The sequence below is a fragment of the Tamandua tetradactyla genome, chromosome 9, assembly GCF_023851605.1.
Source record: "Tamandua tetradactyla isolate mTamTet1 chromosome 9, mTamTet1.pri, whole genome shotgun sequence".
Taxonomy (NCBI): Eukaryota; Metazoa; Chordata; class Mammalia; order Pilosa; family Myrmecophagidae; genus Tamandua; species Tamandua tetradactyla.
In genome coordinates, this window is record NC_135335.1 from 92,836,064 (window position 1) to 92,856,186 (window position 20,123).

The 20,123-nt window shown below is 35.5% G+C and overlaps 1 protein-coding gene across 6 annotated transcripts in view; it reads left to right on the plus strand.

Moving 5' to 3' along the window:
* Positions 1-19,852, plus strand: part of GHR (growth hormone receptor) — a 306,706-nt gene extending 286,854 nt beyond the window's left edge. For all 6 annotated transcript variants that reach the window (XM_077117078.1, XM_077117077.1, XM_077117076.1 and 3 more), the window contains exons 6-10: positions 4,217-4,395; positions 9,010-9,175; positions 11,163-11,253; positions 16,480-16,549; positions 16,874-19,852. In XM_077117078.1, the coding sequence (XP_076973193.1) occupies positions 4,217-4,395; positions 9,010-9,175; positions 11,163-11,253; positions 16,480-16,549; positions 16,874-17,839 (1,472 nt within the window). In that variant the 3' untranslated portion in view covers positions 17,840-19,852. The remainder of the gene's footprint in view (positions 1-4,216; positions 4,396-9,009; positions 9,176-11,162; positions 11,254-16,479; positions 16,550-16,873) is intronic.
* The last annotated feature ends 271 nt before the right edge of the window (positions 19,853-20,123 follow it).

A 20,123-nucleotide genomic window follows, 5' to 3' on the forward strand; every position in this document is an offset into this window, starting at 1 on the left:
CTAACATAAAACAACCTGGCAGTAAGTGTTATAAAAAAAAAGATAGAATGGGCACCATGTGGAGTCTTTTCCTTTAAGTGTTTAAGCTTTTAAGATTGCCAGGGACAATCTCAGTGTACTATTAAGGTCCCTTCTTTCTCAGTTTTTTGATACAATTATTACATTCAGATCCATTGAAATACACTGAGCTTTTTGCTCTATCATGGCTACAATAAAAACCTAATTTTCCTTTATCACAATACATAATTATTCCAGAATTTTACATTTACAAAACAGTCAAAATCAGTTTAAAGCCATGTTTATAAGATCTCAAAGTAAACATTGGAGATAATCAGTTTAATTAACTAAGTGAAAAATCCAAACAGATTATCCCTTACTTATCATGTGAACACAGGGGGAAACAAAATAAAGCAAAACAAATAAAAATAATTGGAATACTCCTATTTATACTCTAATGGTATAAACAACAAAATAAAAAGAAGCAAACAAGGACTTTGGCTGAAAATGGTGCCTCCAAATCTATCTATGAGAATTTATTTGTTGCTTGTAGGAATTCCTTGTATTCTTACATGTGGTTTCCCAAACATCCACAGACTGGAAGAGACTGGGAAAATGTGGCTAGAAGCTGCAGACAAAGCAAGTGAAATCTAATATCTTGATTTTGGGGGAGAAATTGAGAAAACTGCAATAATCAGAAGAAAAATCCCAACTGAAATAGATTTGAGACTATTTAGTGCATACCCTAAATGTCAATGGATGTTGCTGTTGAGTGGCTAAATGGTATAGTAGTACGAAACTGGGTCACACCTGTATTCTAAGCATGACCTGCCAACCAACCCCACCTGTCAATCTGGCCGACGTTCACCAAGTGCCTTCCATGTGCCCAGTACTGTGCTGCATATGGTGGCTACAGGATGGGAGAGATATGGTCAGGCAGGTGAGTCATACGTGTTAACAAATAATTGCAACATATTGTGCTGGGTGCTGGATTCAGTGTGTGAAATGCATTGTAAGCTCAGGTGTTGCCAAAGGAATGAGGGATCAAGAGTCCTCATGAGTGGGAGGTGCCAAGGGAACACGGCAAATTATAAATACAAGCAAATACTAAATTCCCAGAGTGAGAAACAGCAGAGAGTGTTCAGAGATTCAGCAGCACAAGCAGGCCTAACAGGTTGACTGGAGAAATCATCAGTGGTCCTGTATGCCTCACAGAGAAATTTGAACTTATCTTACTGCCAAGAGGTAGCCTTTGAGGATAGTTAATAAGAAGGAAAATGCCATGAGCATAGTAATAGTTAACAATGACAGTGCATTTGCCATGTGTCAGGTATATCAACCATGAGGTAGGTTTTGTTATAATCCCAATTTACAGATAAGTGAAGGTGCAAAGCACTTGAATGATTTGCTCGAGATCAGACAACCAGTAGATAAAATTGGGATGCAAACCTAGGTAGCATAGCTCCAGAGTCCATGCTATTAATCTGTAGTCTCTACAGTGCTTATTGTCATATTATTCATATTTCAGGGAACTTAATCTAGCTGCAGTGTGGACAGCAAATTGCAGTAGGACATGCGAGAGGTAAAGAGGTCAGAAAACTTAAAATCTAGGCAAAAAAAAATGATGCCAGGTAGAGTTACAGTAAGAACAGGGGAAGGAGAGATTTAGATAATATCACTCATTATCTAAAACCCTCAAAGGCTACCTCTTGACCAGTGGCACAAAAGAATACAAACCACTGATCAAGATCAGCAGTGTGCTGATAATCAGATAATTAAACTGATTATCTCCAATGTTTACTTTGAGAACTGAGCTCACCCTTAAAGACCTTAAGAATGAGGTTAATCATTACGTGCCTCAGTTTCTACACTTATTCTGAACACTACTACCTCCCAGCACCACTCTTTGGATTCAAAGTAATAGATCAGTTAGAGGTTTTTCATTCATTCAACTCATTCAGCAAATATTCATTGAGTCCCTTCTTTGTGCCAGGCCAGTGTTCTAGGAGCTGGGGACAGAAAATGTTTGCTCTGGTGAGGCTTCATACCAGTAAGGATGAAATGAGACAATGACAATGAGAAAATAACATGGGGAAGAAGGAAAAGAGTGTTGGAAAGGTTGCGGTTTTCTTGTGGGATTATCAGTGTTGGCGTCATTGAGACTGTGATTTTTTTGTAAAGAAGGTGATGAGAGAATGATCATGTTTGTTTCTGAAGGTAAGACAATTCAACAAAAGGGAACAGCAAAGATAAATGCCCTGAGATAGGAGCATGCCTTGCATGCACACTCGCGGAACAGCAAGGAGACACTGGAGCTGGCAAAGTGAGCAAGAAGGAGAGTTCAAGAAATCTTAAGACCGTTTAAGCCATTGTAATGACTTGGGCTTTCACTTGGGATGGGATGGGCAGCCTTTAGGGGGTATTAGATAATGAGTGATATGAGACCATCACTTTGTCTCTTGTACTGAGAATAGCCTAAAGGGTAACAAAGACCAAAGGAGGGGACCTCTTAGGAGGTTACTGCAGCAACACAGGTAAAGAATTGTTATGATTAGGACTAGATTATAGAGGTACAAGTTGTGAAAAATGGTTGAATTTTTAATGTTCCTTGAAAGTACTGAAGACAAAATGTGGAGACAGAAGAGAAAGGGATGACTTGAGGAATTGGTCAACCTCTTGATCCTGAGTAACTGGAGGGTTGGAGTTGCCATTAACAGAGATGGAAAAATATAGAGAGGAGCAGGGTTTAGGGGTATACCAGGGGCTTGATTTTGGATATATTAAGTTTATGATGCTTTGGAAACAGCTCATAGGAGTTGTCAAGTAAGGCACCTGGATATACATATGAAGATAAGGGGGAGATTATTGTTTTCTTATAATGATGGTACTGAGCCTCTGTATCCTCCATTTTAAAATAGAAAGGGAAATTTTAAGCTGCAACATGAGTAATTAGTTTTAGAAAAATTTCCATCTGAAACGTTTTTATAGTTTGATCACTTAAAGGATTAAGCTTTGCTTATCAGGATCTCTCATTCCCTAATGAGAACTAAAGGAAAAGGTATTACTGCCATATGTAGCCTTTCTTAGCCTAGCTATTTTGTAAATCCCTCCAATTTAGTCTCCAAAATATACTCATAATTAGCCAAATTTGGACTGTGATTAAGAAAAAAAAGTGGTGTCCACTGCACAGTTCTCCCCAGCATGCCCTTCTATAGGAGGGTCTGTTTACACTCCAGGTGAATATGAGAGCTTCCCTCTTTGGTTCATAGATTTTGACAGAGTAAGAACTCCTCACAGGGTCTATTTATAGGCTTATCTCTAATCAACCAGACTCTTTGAAACACTATAGATTACCTACATATAGCAGAAACAGCAGTAAATTTTGTACTGTACATGCAAATGATCTTCAAAACCCTAAGTCTTGAGACCTGAATAGCAATTTATAAACTATAAATCAAAATTTAGTGATAGTACCTAGCTTCAGAATCCATATTTCTCTTTATCTGCCCTTGGTGGTTGTGATCTTTGAGGCCCCAAAAAGCAGAATGCTACAGATTTTCCTAGTCTGTCCATAGAAGCAAAGCAAAACACTGTTTCAGACTGTTCATATGGCAGTTATGTAAAAGACAGAAAAACACTGAACCATCTTCAATTTGGAGAGCAATATAATGCATTCCCTTTTATATCTGAAAGAATGGTCATATGTGGCTAGGAAGACAACAAGGTTAAGGAGCATTTACTGAGTGCTCACAAAGGATTATATTTGTGACAACAGAGAAATAAATGGCAGGATCCTTGCCCCCACATCATTTACAGTTTGGAAGAGAAGAGATTCCTCTTTCTTTAATTCCAAAATAGCCACATGTTCAAATGCTATAGGCTTTTCTGACTCTCTGCTTCTTTGGTTTTGAGTTAAAATCAATTCTTTTGACAAAATTCCAAAGCATAAATGCTATCTTAGCTAAAAGAAATGGAAAAAATAACAGATCTCTAGAAAAGTTATAGATCCCATTTTAGATTTTCAAGTAGAAAACAAACCGTCCTTAAGAAAAAAATGGTATTCTGTTCTAAAGTGAGAGTTGTAATCATAGGAATACTGGAAGAACTTGGAGAATAAACAATAAAAATGCATAAGATAATGTGGTCTTTTTTGAAGAATGTCCTTTATTAATAACAAGTGGTTTTCCTCTGTGTACTCATTCTCTATTGTAATGCCCAGTGCAACCGGATCCACCCATTGGCCTCAACTGGACTTTATTGAACATCAGTTTAACGGGGATTCATGCAGATATCCAAGTGAGATGGGAACCCCCACCCAATGCAGATGTTCAGAAGGGATGGATAGTCCTAGAGTATGAACTTCAATACAAAGAAGTAAATGAGACCCAATGGAAGATGGTAAGAAGCCTCTGTACCTCACACTTAAATCCTTTGGCTTTTATTCTATTTCAGCAGTCTTTCTTTCAGTTATAATTAGATTCCTTTGACCTAAAACCACATGCCTGATATCTGCTCTATAATTTCTAATTTGAGGATAACCGATCTAATCAATGAAATATCTTGAAATTCTGTAAGACAGCCGATGCTTACTTACATGGAAGCATGTAGAAGGAAATGAAAAAGATTTCCCTTCTCATCCCTGGTATCTAATTTAACTTTAGAACCAAATTGTAGATTCTGGTCCCTTAGGGTTATTTGGGGTTGTGACTAAACATGGGAAGGGTTATGATCAAGATCAGCGGTGTGTTATACAAATATCCTCCCATGCTGCCACTCACAAGATGTTATCTCTTAGAACCCTGGAGGGGAACAGAGGGAGGACATTTGTCACTTAGAGGTTTCAGATATATGTTTCCTTCCATACCTCAGGAGAGAGTGAGGTCAGAGGTTCTTGTGCAGGCAAGTAGAAAGCATGGTACCAGTTGACTTCCAAACCCTTTGCAAGAATTCTCCTTGCCAAATGTATGGGAACTTGGTACTTAGACGAATTCCACATGGTACATGGCAAGATGGAAAACAAGATTATCATGCTGCTCCCAGTATAACTAGTTCTAAATCAGTCTAACCACATCCGCAGCCCTGGGCCAAGCCAAGTGGTTAGCTGGCCGGTTGACAAGTTGTGCCCAACAGCCTGGTACAGCCTCACTCCCAGAATGTTGACACCTCAGGGCCTAGTCAGTCAGTGAAGCAGTAGAAAAGAAGCCAGTTTTGTCATTAGAAGAAACTTAAGTTCATAGCAGCTTTGAACAATTACAGTGCTGGGCTTTGAGATTTCTTTTTTCTGAATCACTTTAATTTAGATAACCATTTTGTAACTTGGTACAAAAGAGTCTGGTTGAATGCTGAGTCAAACAAGACTTTCTAAATTGAAGCTACAGAATGAATCAATCAAGCATTAAATTGAAGCTACAGAATGAGTCAATCAAGCATTAATTTAGCAAGCTTGTATTGAAATAACTACTGTGCATAATAGAGGTATCCTAGGCCAGCAGTTCTCAAAGTGTGATCTGTGGACCCCAAAAAATCCCCAAGACCCTTTTGGGGGGAGGTCCACAATATCAAAATTAATTCCATAATTATGTTATTCCCTTTTTCAGTGTGTTGATATTTGCCCATGTAACAAAAAAGGAACAAAAAGCAATAGTGAGTAAAACTACTGAAGCTTTAGCATGAATCAGGCCAGTGGCACCAAACTAGGAATAGTCACTTGTAATAAAGAAAACATAAAAAGCCAGTTTCACATCAAAATGTCCTTTACGAAGCTGCTTAAAAATATACCATTTTTATTAAATCTCTACCTTTGACTACAGAGCTTTTTAATAATCTGTATGACAAGTAGGAAGTATGCATAAAGACTGCTGTGGCACATGGAGGCACAACTGAGGTGCAAGCTGAACTGGTACTTTTTACCTGGAGCACCGTTTTCACTTGGAAGAACGACTAATAGTGATAGATGGTTATTCGGATTTGGCTTGGCAAACTTTTCTCAAAAAAGAATGAACTAAGCTTGTCACTTCAAGAAAAACAAGTGGCAGTATTTGTTGCCAATGAAATAAAATTGAGCTTTCAAAGGAAAGTTATGATTTTGTATCCGTAACTGTAAGCTTGACAACGTCTCAATTTTTAAAGATTTTCCTGATTAGATTGATGCTATTAATGAAGATGTTTCCTATATTGTATAATAAAATATGTGAACATTTAGAAAAATCTCCAAAACTTATTAAACCAAAATTTTCTAAATGGTCAGGCATGGGGCAAAGAGCTATTCAAAGTGCAAGTTGGACCAGTGCATTTTAATATAATAGTGCAGGAAGTTCATGGGTAGTGTTTCAGATTCCACCTTTGCTACTAACCTTGAAGAACCTACCACTTGTTGAAATTTGGGGTAGTGTTAAAAAAGAATATCTACAATTATCTGAAAAAGCTATTAAAATATGCCTCCCTTTTCTCACTATATATCTGTGTGAGACCAGATTTTATTCCTCTACTTCAACTAAAACAACACATCCTAACAGAAAATGCAGAAGCAGGTATAAAAGTACAGTCATCTTCTTTTAAACCAGACGATAAAGACATTTGCAAAAATGTAAAATCATGACACTCTTCTCACTATATTTACACATTTTGAAAAATATAGTATTTTTTATAAAAATGCATTATTTGCATTAACATAAAAGTAATTTATTATTGCTATTTTACATTAATTTTTAGATTAATATTTCTAAATGGTTAAAATGGGACATTTTATGTCATATATATATATATAACCAGAATAAATTTTTTAAAGTTAAATATTTTAAAAGTTCTTAGTTTCAAATTCTGCTATGGTAAATAGTGATTCTTAAGACTTTGGGATTCATGAAATTTTTTAAGAGTTTAAAGAGATCCTAAAGCAGAAAGGTTTAATAAGCATCATCCAGGAGTAAAAAACAAAGATGTAAAATATGTTAGTGTTCACAAATTTAATGATCACAGCATCAACCCTGAAAGTCCATGGCATGTAGTTATTTCTCACTTGGCTGAGGCACAGATATGAAAGTGATGCCCTAAGCCTGGTCTGTAGGAGCATCTGACTCAGTTAATCGACTGTTCAGGGCTGCATCCCGACTTGGCTTTGTGCACTCATGCTAAATCTCATTAGGAGTCCAAAAGGATGAAGCTACATATTTGCGTTTATTGTAAGCTTGGTAATTTGCAAAGATCTCCGGACAGAGTTGTCATGAGTATCAGGGACCTATCATAGGAGCAATGGCCTCTTCATTGAAGAGGCTCACTCTATAAAAGGTCATAAGCATAAGGGAGGATTCATAAATAGAAGGATAAACAGCCCAGTGTTTGTTAATATTTGACAATATTGAATTTGGTATTACTGTGCCTATTTTTTTTAAATAAATGCCTTTTAAATATAAAAGTTATACTAATGACCATGTGGTTGCTTTCAACGATTTATACTGCGCCATGTTAAGAATTTACAGTTTTTAAAGGCTTAGTGGGTGTCAAAGAACTGTTCACAATGCGTGGGTCATCTCTTGAGCACCCACTCTATATCTGGTATTGTGCTGGGCTTTAGAAGTACAAAGATAATTAGGGCATTGTTCTGTCCTCGGGAAGTTTACAGCATGGTATAGAAAGATGTGATAATTGAATGTGAGCAGTGAAATATAAGAAGTAACATGAGATGTGTATTATCTGGCAGGGTAGAGTGGGGAAAGGTGCTGGGAAAGACTTCTTAGAATGACAGCAATACTTCACTGAGAATGGGACGAGAAACAAGCTTTCTCACACAAGTAGGTGGCAGGGTTCAGGGCCGGCAACAGAGCAAATTTGTGAGTATTTTAAGAAAGATAATAAAATAGGTTTGATGTTCAGAATCCTTCCTTAAAGAAAGCATTTCAGACATGCATATATTCCATAGAGGCTCCTATAAAAGATGCCAAACCATTCTGTACACACGTGGGGAAAAAAGAGGTACAGTATTCTGTGAGTAGAAACTACCTGAAGTGAAAGGGAAATTTGTTTTTGAAGCTGAAGACTCAGCTTCTGACTTAATAAAACAAATTATTGAGATTTTATTTATGTGAAAAACCCATACTGATGAAAAAGTGAGTGCTCCAAATTTTCTATAAACAGAAACAAGGTGTTCTGTACGAAAATAAATGAAAAACACATAATGAATAACTGCCTTGAACATTTCACTTGAGGGAAGCAGCATCATTAGTTGGGTCTCCTCTTTGATAACAATATGTCTTAAAAGTCTAATCATCTTACTGTTTCCTTTCCCTGGGAGATAAAGCAATACCTTGATTTTGAAGGTCTTGAGACCCTAATGTTCATTATAAAAGAACTCCTTTGACTTTCCTTTGCAGATTTTTAATAGCTAACAGTTTTGAGGTACCTTTAAGCCTTCTAGAACAAGTAGATTAGGTATATTGTAACTTCCAATAAAATTACTTAAAAGTTCAATTAAGACCAACTATGATTTTTCTAAGACCCTTTCCAATTTTATCATTATATGGCTTCCAAGAATATCTAAAGAACAAAGTATGTAACTTCCTTAGGTTATAATTTGCTTTAGTGCGGAAAAATGTTTGTTTTATCGGTTCTATGTTTTCCTCCATACAAAACTATAATATCCCAAAGGGTAGACAGCATATCTGTAGTCTGCTTTATATTTTTGGCATTCTCCATAGTAATTCTGTGCTATTTTGATCTTAGTAGATTATCTAATAGCCTAATACAAGACATAGCTTCATTTCTTTAAGCAAGCCTATTGTGTCTTTGGTTTTATACCAAAATAAATTTGAGGACTATTATCCATTTAACATGATTCTTTCCAAAATTATTTGCTTTAATCTATCTTCCTTTAAACAGCACATTCCCCTAGTTCATTTTAAAAGACTACCCACTTTACCGAAATGCATTTTTAATACAAATGGGGAAACACCATGCAGAATTTATTGCATTGAGTCGTTAACTCCTTAACCAAAGAGCTTTTATATTTTGTTTTGAAAGATGGACGCTGTAATGTCAACATCAGTTCCAGTATACTCGTTGAGACTGGATAAGGAATATGAAGTACGTGTGAGATCCAGACAAAGGAACTCTGAAAAATATGGGGACTTCAGTGAGGTGCTCTACATAACACTCCCCCAAATGAGCCCATTTGCATGTGAAGAAGGTAAAAAACATAAAAGATTAAAATGTCGGCCAGCATGCTTTTGTCAATATATAGTTGAAACATCCATACACTGTAATGATGTCCAGATCAATATACATTTGCATCCAATGGCAGGGTGAGAGACCTTGCACTCACTTTGTGTAACAGGTATTTTCCATTGCAAAAGACAAGGAGGATTTAGTTTCCAAATTATTTCCAGGACTTATTTGAAATATGTGCGAAATTAAAAGAAGTTGCACTAACATACTAACAGTGGTTTTCTCTAGATAGTGGAATTTCAGATGATTCATTTCTTTATATATTCTTATATTTCTAAAATTTTCTTTGAGTTTTCTTTACATTTATAATCATAAAAAATAGTTTTTCTTATGTCTATAGAAGAAATTATCTGTATTAATGGTTTATATCTGGCATCCAATAGAGGGCCTTATATTGAGTCAGCAGAAGTAGTCAGTGACAAGTGCTGGTTGGTTCTAGAAAGTTTAGTTGTGGCTTTCACATGGAGATTGGTTTAAAAAGTAGTGTACCAGCTCTGCTCAAGGGTCACGTGGAACATTTGAAGATCCTATAATTGAAAAGTACAAAGATGATTAAAGGTTTAAAAAAATGAAACATAAGAATTCAGAATTTTAAAAATTAAACTTTTGGATATAGAAATAAAGATGGCTGCTTAATAATGAGCAGTAAATGTATAAAGCATTTTCATTCCAAAAGAGAATTGGTTATAGTCATTTCCATTAAAAGCAGGAGATTTACAGAGTTATACAAAGAGTTGAGGTTTCTTAATTAAACAATCACAAGCTAAAGAGAAATTGAAATTATGTTTCTGCATTTTACTGTACAGATCAAATCTTATGTACTAACTAGCACTGAAATGAGAATTTCTATAGCACTATTTTTTCTAAACCCTAATCAGTAGGCTTCTAATTTGAAACCATATTTGACATAATGCAATCTGATTTTAAAAAGTACAATTGCCCCATGCCTTTAAAGCTTATTGTAATGGCATTTAATTCACTTAACATGGATATTTTATAAGTGGCTTTTCCTTCTCTGTTAAAAAAAAATGAAACTCTAGATTTGTGTTATGTTCCTGGATATATCATTTATATCCAATTACAGATACCACAAGATACAAAATGGTGTTCTTTCATCTACCAATTCTTTAGAATACCCATAATACCTCCATGCAGGATTTTAATAATTGTTATTAAATAAGAAAAGACTATTACTGCCCAAAAACCTACTTTTAATGAAACATTAAGATAATTCCACCTATCTTTTTATTAAAAAGCAGATAATCTCTGCCACCATGGTAAGAATACTGGAAACCAGCCACAGTGGCTGAAAGAATGGAGTAGAAGTTTTAGGACATATTCTCTCAAGTCTGACACAAAATGTACTTCAATATGACGATAGGAGCCCCAGTAATGATCATCTTCTGTCAAAGGACAAATTTTTTTAATTGTAATATGTGTGCTTTGCATGTCTGAGAAATTTTTCATGATTCATAAATTAAAATTCTGCCTCCTTATTTTTGATAGACCTCAATCTGATGGATAAAGCAAAAAATCAATGTGCACGTGCACACACACACACACACACACACACACACACACACACAGGGATCCTGAGAACATGATTTGGGTAAGGTAGCATAGAATTGGGGCCTTTAATGACATCCTGGACACATAAGACATTTAAAGCAGAGGGGCTTATTGGTCTTTTAAAAATATATAGGTTTTGTTTAAATTATATGCTGTTCTTTAATTTTTTGATGTGAAAGGATTTGAGACAGTAGACAGAGGTGTTCTTGGAACAGAAAATACTCCTCCGTAATTACATTCTGCTTCAGTAGCTATTAAGTTAAATCACTGGTGATAAATAGATATTAAGAAATATTTTTACATGAAAAATGAAAGAGAAACATAAACCTTGCTTCGGTTCTTCATAATTTTATGAGTGAGAACTTATTCTTGTGTTTCAGATTTCCCGTTCCCATGGTTCTTGATTATCAGCTTTGGAATATTTGGGCTAACAGCAATGTTATTTGTACTCATATTTTCTAAACAGCAAAGGTAGGTGTGAATAGTCTTCTTCAATACATTTTTCCAGTTATGCTGCTAGATTTCTTGTTTTTCCGTTTGAAACTTTGATATTTTATTTTGCTAATTATGATTGAAAATTTTAATAAAACCCAGTAAAACTTCATCTCTAATTATATATCTACTACTTATATAAAACTCAGTTTGTTGTGTTCACATCATAGAAGATACATGTTCGGACTCTTATGAGTGATGTTGAATAGGGCTTAAGAGCTTGGGTTAGTGGACTGTGCATACCTTTTGATATGCACTCTTTAACAAAGCTAAGAGCTGCAACTTCACTTCAAATCATAAATAAGGTGACCTGCTCGTTCCAAAATACATGACAGCACTAAGCTTTTGGCTGAAATTTATGCATTCCCAATGTACAGGCAACTTTAAGTAGCAAGTAAAGGACTTGCTCATGTAATTCAATCTAATAAAGCCTTTTTAGGCTTCATGTGAGGACAATTACAAGAAATTATCATTTGGATATTTATGTTTCTGTATTTCACCTGCAAAAATAATCCAAAATTATTTTTGGGCTTGAAGAGACTCCATCCTGCTGTCTTTCAGAGCCAAAAATCTTAAGTTCCAGTTATTATTCTGCCATTATTGTTTGATCTTGTTTGTGTCCTTTAACTTCCCTGAGCCTCTATATTCTCATGGGTAATAGTTTTGTTTCCTAGGCTTCTTAAAGTAGATACCATGAAATGGGTTGGCTTGACAACGGGAATTTATTAGTTCACAGTTTGGGGGCTAAGAAAAATGTCCAAATCAAGACATCATCAAGGTGATGCTTTCTTCCTGAAGACCAACTTACAGTGAACCTCGGGTCTTCTGCCACATTGCGAGGCACATTGGTGACACCTGCTGTTCTCTCACTTCTCTTTTGGGTTTCATTGCTTTCAGTTTCTTGCTTCTATGACATTTATCTTCGTTCCATTTATGAAGGACTCCAATAATAGGATTAAGTCCCATCCCTGAATGAGGTGGGTCACGCTTTAACTGCGGTAGCCATAATAAAAGATCCTACTTACAATGGGTTTATACCCACAGAAATGAATTAGATTTAAGAACATGTTTTTCTGGGGTTCATACAGCTTCAAACCACCACACCAATCTCTTGGTTTGCCCAAAATGTTCATGATTTGGTACCAAGAGTCCTGCATCCTGGGAAGTCCCTCAGTCCCAAGCAAACAAAGATTGGTGGTCATCCTACTGAGAACTGAAGGCAAATTCTCCAGATGAAGCCAGAAGATTTCTAAAACTAAAAATAGGATTTATGTGAATATATCACATGCACTTTTTTATTTTTTTGAGGTAATTTAGTATTTTTAAACTTCAAAACACAGTTGTAGTAGAAAGCAGAACTCTCAGAGTGCTGGAGTTCTAGAGTGTCAGGCATTAGAAAAGTCTCTAACTGAATACAAGAAAGGGTTATTTTCATAGAGTTTCATCTCCAATTTTATAATGTAAACCAATGCTAAAGCAAAATTGACTGAACAAAATTTCCCTTTGCAATAAGTTTTTGGCAACATTTCTGCTTTTACAAACACAAGCAGGGACTATGCAATGTCTGTTATTTAGGACAATATAAATAAATATACTTTTAGAATTTTAAGTAATTTGTGTATTTAAATAATGTCAACAAAAAGAAGCCAAATTATTCTATTGATTAATTTGAATTTCTTGATTCTGCAATTGGTGGGCTCATGTATATAGGGCAATTCACTCTTAATATTAGCTGTCAAATTCAAGTTGTGAAAGGCAAGTAAATTTCTATTGTTTGATTATATTGGCTAAAAATACTTAGAAGAAAAATAAGCCAGTGAATAGGCTTTCAATGAAAATACATTAACCATTTTGTAAAAGAGTGTTCTCTATGAATAGTGAAATTCTTCACGATGATACTTTGGTCGAATTCCTGAATGTAACATTGTGATAAAATTTTCATTGTACTCCCAGAATTTCCCATGTTCTTCGTAGAAAATAATCAACTCTTCCTTTCATTTGCCCGTAAAAAGCCTTATCGCTGTCTAAGTTTGCATGTTCTAATAAAATTAAGAAATGGTAGAAAAAGAGTTATCAGCAAATATGGAAAGAACATGTAGCTCTAACAATTAAAAAGATATATCAAGTAAACCAATGTTTATGTCAGCCTTCTTCAGAACCCAAGGATGGTTTCAGGGCCTTGGGTACTGTTCCTGCCTTCACTCTAAATGTCATCTCAACCTCACAGAGTCACCTTTGAATCCAAAACAAAGATCTTCTTGCCTAAGAAAAAAATGTACATCATGTTTAGGGAAAGCCCTAACCGATGTAAAAATGATGCTGCCCATTCTCAGTACTGAAATTCGGAAACAGAGTAGTTTATCCAGAGGCTGGTTAAAGAATGAGAACACTGGGCAGCTGAGACCATTCGAGCACAGTACCATGTCTCTACTTGAAGTTTTGTGAATGTTTGCAATTTATTATCAAAGCCACTTCCTCATTCCTTAATACAGATAATTCTGATGTAATTTGGATTCAACTAAAATAAAAGTAAAGCCACGAAAATAGTTCCATGTCAGGTTATCTTTATTCTCTGTTGTTCCCACTATACTACCACCCCATCCTCTAGTTATTACTAACGAGGAGAGAAATCATAACTGAATCAGTATAAAAAAAAAAATGGGAAACTGACAACCTGAAAGCCAAATTCAGCCTGCAGATCTGTTTCGTGACTTGACTGTGCTTTGGTTTGGGCGTAAAAGTTTTGCTACAAAGTGTTTAAAAATAGGAACTTTTCACACAAAAATCCAGATTTCCATATTTACTTTAAAAACTGAAGGATCTAGTAGTACTATATTGATATTTCTGCATGGAAACATGCACTGAAGCATAGGACCACTGTCCCATTTGGGAAGGGAATACTTCCTTGAGTTTGCCACAGTCCCCACCCCTCCCTATAACATTGCAACTGGCTGCTGCTTTCATTGGCATCACCTGCTTGGATCCTATGGGTTTCAGGGTCTCCCACCCAGGCATCATATCACCACAACTCATGGAAAGCTTACCATTAATGCATGCCTCAGTGCACCATACTCTTCAAAAAGGAGAGACACACATAACAAAGTCAAGCATTAGCCATTTGGGAAACTTTACTAAATATAATTAGAGTTTATTGCATTTTTTTTCTTTATTAGAGAAGTTGCAGTTTTACTGAATAATCATGCACAAAATACAAGATTCTCACATATCTCCCTGTTATTAACACCTTGTATCGGTGTGGAACATTTCTTATAATTGATGATAGCACATTTTTATAATTGAACTATTAACTGTAGCCCATGGTTTAGCTTGGGGTTCACTGTTCATTTAGTATAATTCCATGGATTTTTTAAATGTTTAAATTCAGTTACTACATATTCAATATACATCTCCTACTTTTAATCACATTCAGATATATGTTTGGGTGCTGTTAATAACGTTCACAAAGTTTGTTGATGGTAGCACAACATTTTTTATGTTTTTGAACATTTGAAATATTCATTTAGAGAAATAGAACCAAATAGCTCAGAATAAGACAGAGAGCAAAGAGCCTGGGTTTGGGAGTCAATTACTTGAATTTGAGTCCCACCTGGGCCAAGTTTAGAACATACTTTGAATATGTTCTTTAAATCTTTAAATTTATCCACATCTGTCAAATGAGGATATCATCTGTCTCACTTGTAGTTGTAAAGATGATATGAAATGTTTAGTATTTCAGGGGTTAACAAACTTTTTCTGTAAAGAGCCAGATAGCAAATATTTTAGTTTCTGCAGGCCATACAGTCTCTGTTACAATTACTCAATTCTGCTACAATGGTATAAAAACAGGAACAGATAATATGTAAATAAAATGAATGTAGCTGTGTTTACAAAAATAGTTGTAAAAAATAGTTTTTTTTACACAACTAGTTGGTGAGCAAGATTTGGCCCAGATCCCTTAGTGCAAAGTACTGTCTTGTTCATCAGACATGTTAAAAAAAAATAGTAGTAGTTTTTATTAATAAATTATTATATTTGTTTCTATATTTATATTTATCAATAATTTGTTTTAATGCTTGCCCCACTGAGTAAGCACAGAGAACGTTACTCAGAGAAACGTATAAAATGAAATTTGGCTTATACCTTGGTGGAAATAGTAAGAGAATGGGTTCCTTATTGAATAGGCTAAATTGTCCCTTTACACTGAGTGAAGTATCAGCCGATTTCCACATATCAGGTTACCGTCCACTCCCAACAGTGGCATCTCAGAAAACACGTGGGTTTGTTGTTTTTTTTAAGATACAATAAAATGAGCTGATTGGACTAGTTCATCTGTGAACTTTTTCCCAGCGCTACCATGCTGATTCTAAGACATAAACTCCAGTTACACGAGCAACGAAATAGATGAATGATTTACCCAAATATACTCGGTAGCTGTTCACGGAGTGCCTGCTGCATCCGGAGTTTTTCTATGTGCCAGGGCTACAACAAGGCATAAGAGAGGCGGAATAAACATTGTGAGGAATTATGGTAAAAAATGTAATTCAAATATTTGGAACAGAAAATGTAAACGCATCATAGAATTATGTACATAAATTCATATTGATTTTAAAAATCATACTGATTAATTAGAGAGAGTGCAAATTTAATCTGTCCTACCTGAAATAAACCCAAGGAATGCCTTGGCTAATGAGATCATCTTAGATCATTTTATATTTAGTGTGGACCATGTGGTGCTAAGTTATCCCAGTCCATCCATTTTCAAGAGTCAAAATGATTGTGGTTCCTTGTGGATTGGTCCTTTTCTTTCCTGTTTTTATCCTCTGAAAATTACTAATAAAACGTGCACTGAAATTGCTTTCCTTATAACCAACATGGAAATTAGCTTCAGTTGGAATTAAATTTCTCACTACTAAACACTAAATCTGGCTGTCAATTAAAGACATAAAAATTATTGCAGGAAAACTATGTTTTATTTTAATTGACTTCAGAGGAGAGTTTTTGTTGTTTTTTTGTTCTTTTTTGTTTTCTACAGATTTTTCCTACTATTCACGGCTTAATTTTCCTCTTCTTTCTCATATTTAACTCACATAAATTACTGGAATATTTAGAATGTTATGATACTGCCAATATTTTATCCCTGCCCTTTGAAATAACAGAATGTAAAACTCAAAGATATGCCAAACCAAAATTTTATTTGTTTTCAAGAATTAAGATGCTGATTCTGCCCCCAGTTCCAGTTCCAAAGATTAAAGGAATTAATCCAGAACTTCTCAAGGTAATAAATAAATCTATATATATCTACTGAAATGACACCTGAAGAACACTGTCTTATGTTGAGAGTTTTGCAAGCCATGCGATTTTTTTTGTGCCTCTCTTTTTGGGAAATATTTTTTTTTAATATTTCAACTCTTAAAATTATGAAAATGTCCAATGTATTTCAAAGTTCTATAGTCATGTATTTCTGTTGTTTTTGTATGTCTGCTATTAAATTGCTCTTATTATAAACCATAGTGTAGTCTCTGAATGTTAATTGCTAAATCACTTAATCATTATGGGTTTCTTTTCATAGATTTTCATTTTTTTTTTTTTGGTTACCCAGGAAGGAAAATTAGAAGAGGTGAACACTATCTTAGCCATTCATGACAACTATAAACCAGAATTCCACAGTGATGACTCTTGGGTTGAATTCATTGAGTTGGATATTGATGACCCTGATGAAAGGACTGAAGAATCAGACACAGGTAGACTTCTAAGCAATGACCACCAGAAATCACTTAATAACCTAGGAGCAAAAGATGATGACTCTGGACGTACCAGCTGTTATGAACCTGATATTCTGGACGCTGATTTCAATGACAGTGACGTGTGTGATGGTACTTCAGAGGTTGCTCAACCACAAAGGTTAAAAGGGGAAGCAGATCTCTTATGCCTTGATGAGAAGAATCAAAATAACTCACCTTCTATTGATGGTAGCCAAACTACTCAGCAGCCTAGTGTGACCTTAGCAAAGGAAAACAAGCCAAGCCTTCTTATTGGTGGAACTGAGTCAACTCATCCAGCTCCCCAGACTCAACTAAGCAATCCGAGTTCACTGGTAAACATAGACTTTTACGCCCAGGTAAGCGACATTACACCAGCAGGGAGTGTGGTCCTTTCCCCGGGCCAAAAAAATAAGGCAGGGATCTCCCAGGGTGACACACACCCAGAAGCGGCCTCCCTCTGCCCAGCAAACTTCATCATGGACAACACCTACTTTTGCGAGGCAGATGCCAAAAAGTGCATCACTGTGGCCCCTCATGTTGAGGTGGAATCCCGTGTGGAGCCAAGCTTTAACCAGGACATTTACATCACCACGGAAAGCCTTACCACTACTGCTGTGAGATCTGGGTCAGCAGAACGAGTTCCCAGTTCAGAGATGCCCGTCCCAGACTACACCTCCATCCATATAGTACAGTCTCCGCAGGGCCTCATACTCAACGCAACGGCCTTGCCCTTGCCTGACAAAGAGTTTCTCACATCATGTGGCTACGTGAGCACAGACCAACTAAATAAAATCCTGCCATAGTCTTTCTTTGATTTCCAAGAGCTACATATTTTATGACAAAGAGCTGACTGGTACGTGAATGCTTAAACCAAAACAATGCTTAAACCCTTTTTGGGGAGGGAGTTGGGGATTCTAAATGCCTTTCCCTGAAATGTTGAAACATCATATTAAAAAAAAAGAAGAAGAAGAATGTTTAATCAGATAAATATTTCTGTTGTGAATTGTAAATATTTTAAAGAATTGTCACAAAGACTGTTTCATTGCAGTGAATGTCTTATTATCGTGGGTGTTAATTTTGTGATACTAAGCATTGAGTGGTTATGTTTTTAATGTATAGTAAATTGTGCTTTTTGAAAAAGCGAAAAATCAGGTGGCTTTTGCAGTTCAGGAAAATTGAATGCAATCATAGCACAGATTAATTTTTTAAAAATAATTGGGAACTAAAACCATAGGTAAAAGGGCAAACATAGTTTGGATATGTAAAACATTTATTTTGACATAAAATTGATAAAGATATTTTTAATAATTTAAACTTCAAGCATGGCTATTTTATATTACTCTACACACTGTGTACTGTAGTTTATGATGATCCAACTAAAGAATATAGTAACTACAGTCTAAAACTGGTTTAATGCTTTAGTCAGTGCACCTAAAGAAAAGCAAATAAGTTAGTTTTTTACAAGGCTCTTTTTATACCTTCCAAGACTCCTTAAACAATTTTGAAATGATTGTAGTAACCTATATTATTGGAATGTATTCGTCCAAATTTTTAAACAAGTATCTATTAATTTAGCAGACTTTAAAATGTTTACACAGGTCAATTACCCTGAACCAAAAACAAACAAAAAACCCTTTCTTCAAAAAATATTAATTCATGCCAAGAGAGTTACATGCAAAGAGAAATGGGAATTAGAGCCTGTTTGTATTTACCAGGATGCTTTCGTGCTGCACTTGCACATGGAATGACTTTTTTAGTAGCTCATGAGAGCTATATGAGAGGTAGCAGCTGTATCTCTTCATACACAACTGGGTTTTATTCCCTTCTTATTCGTAAGAAGGGAATAAGGTACAAGAAGCATTTTGGATGATTAAACAGGTTAAATGAAGTTAACCACAGAAGTTCAAGAAATAAGGTTTTGTGCCACAGCCTATTGCCAGACCCATACTTGTTATTCATGATAACAAGGAACAGGAGAAACAAGCTTTTAAAGCCCCACTGATAATTCAAACTTCAATTAAACGAATAGCAGAAATTTTCTTTCTCATCAAACCTTTTGCTAGAATTTATTAATCTAATAAAAGAAGTTTACCACTTTGTATTTCCCTTTTGAGAGGTTTAACCTCAAACTGTAGGTAGTCAGACAAGAAAAGAAAAGACCTGGGTAATTTATAAATGATTTCTCAATCCTTTAAAACAAAAACATCCTTCTTAGGAACATTGGAATAACTTTTCAAAAAGTGTATTCAAAAAGAGAAGAATCTTATGTCACCGAAGACTACTTCTCATTTTAAGTAATTTTTTATAAGGCTAAGACTTTAAATTTAGCTTTAATTTAAATACTGTTTTCCATTGAGTTCAGACCACTTTTGGAAGCAAGCTTAATGATTAGTAATTTTAAATTCATTTTTTTCTTGCAAAAAGGACCTTGAAAAGCTAGAATTGGATGTTTAAAGTTCAATGTGTTATTTTGTAGTAGATGTTCAATACATTTTCTGCTACCTTGCTGCTGTGGTTTTCTCTAAAAGCTACATAATTTAGTTTCATGGAAAAATATCATCAAAGTAGAACTTAATTCAGTTTAAAGCTCTGTGTTTGGAAGAACTATCTTTGCTGTTTCACAATAGGCTGACAACATTTCTATAGCCAAAAATAGCTAAATACCTCAATCAGTCTCAGAATGTCATTTTGGTACTTTGCTGGCCACACAAGCCATTATTCACTAGTATGACTAGTTGTGTCCTGCGGTTTATATTTAACTTTCTCTACATCTGTGGATTTTTTTCTTCAACGTTTAATAAATTTATTTTCTTGGATCTCTGATAGTGTGTTTTATTGTCTAGCAGCAACATGAAAATCATCCTAAACCAGACTGTATACTGTGAGTTCGTCGTATAAGCAGAAAGCCTGATGCCGCCCTGCTCTCTATACCTCCCATCCTGCAGCCTTCTGAATACACATCCATCCTACGAGTATACAGTGTATCATCTGGTAAATCTGGATATTTAGTTAAGCCTCAGAAACACTCCCCCCCCCCCCCGCCATGCAGCCAGAGACACTTGCCACTCTTTCAACAAAGCTCGTGCT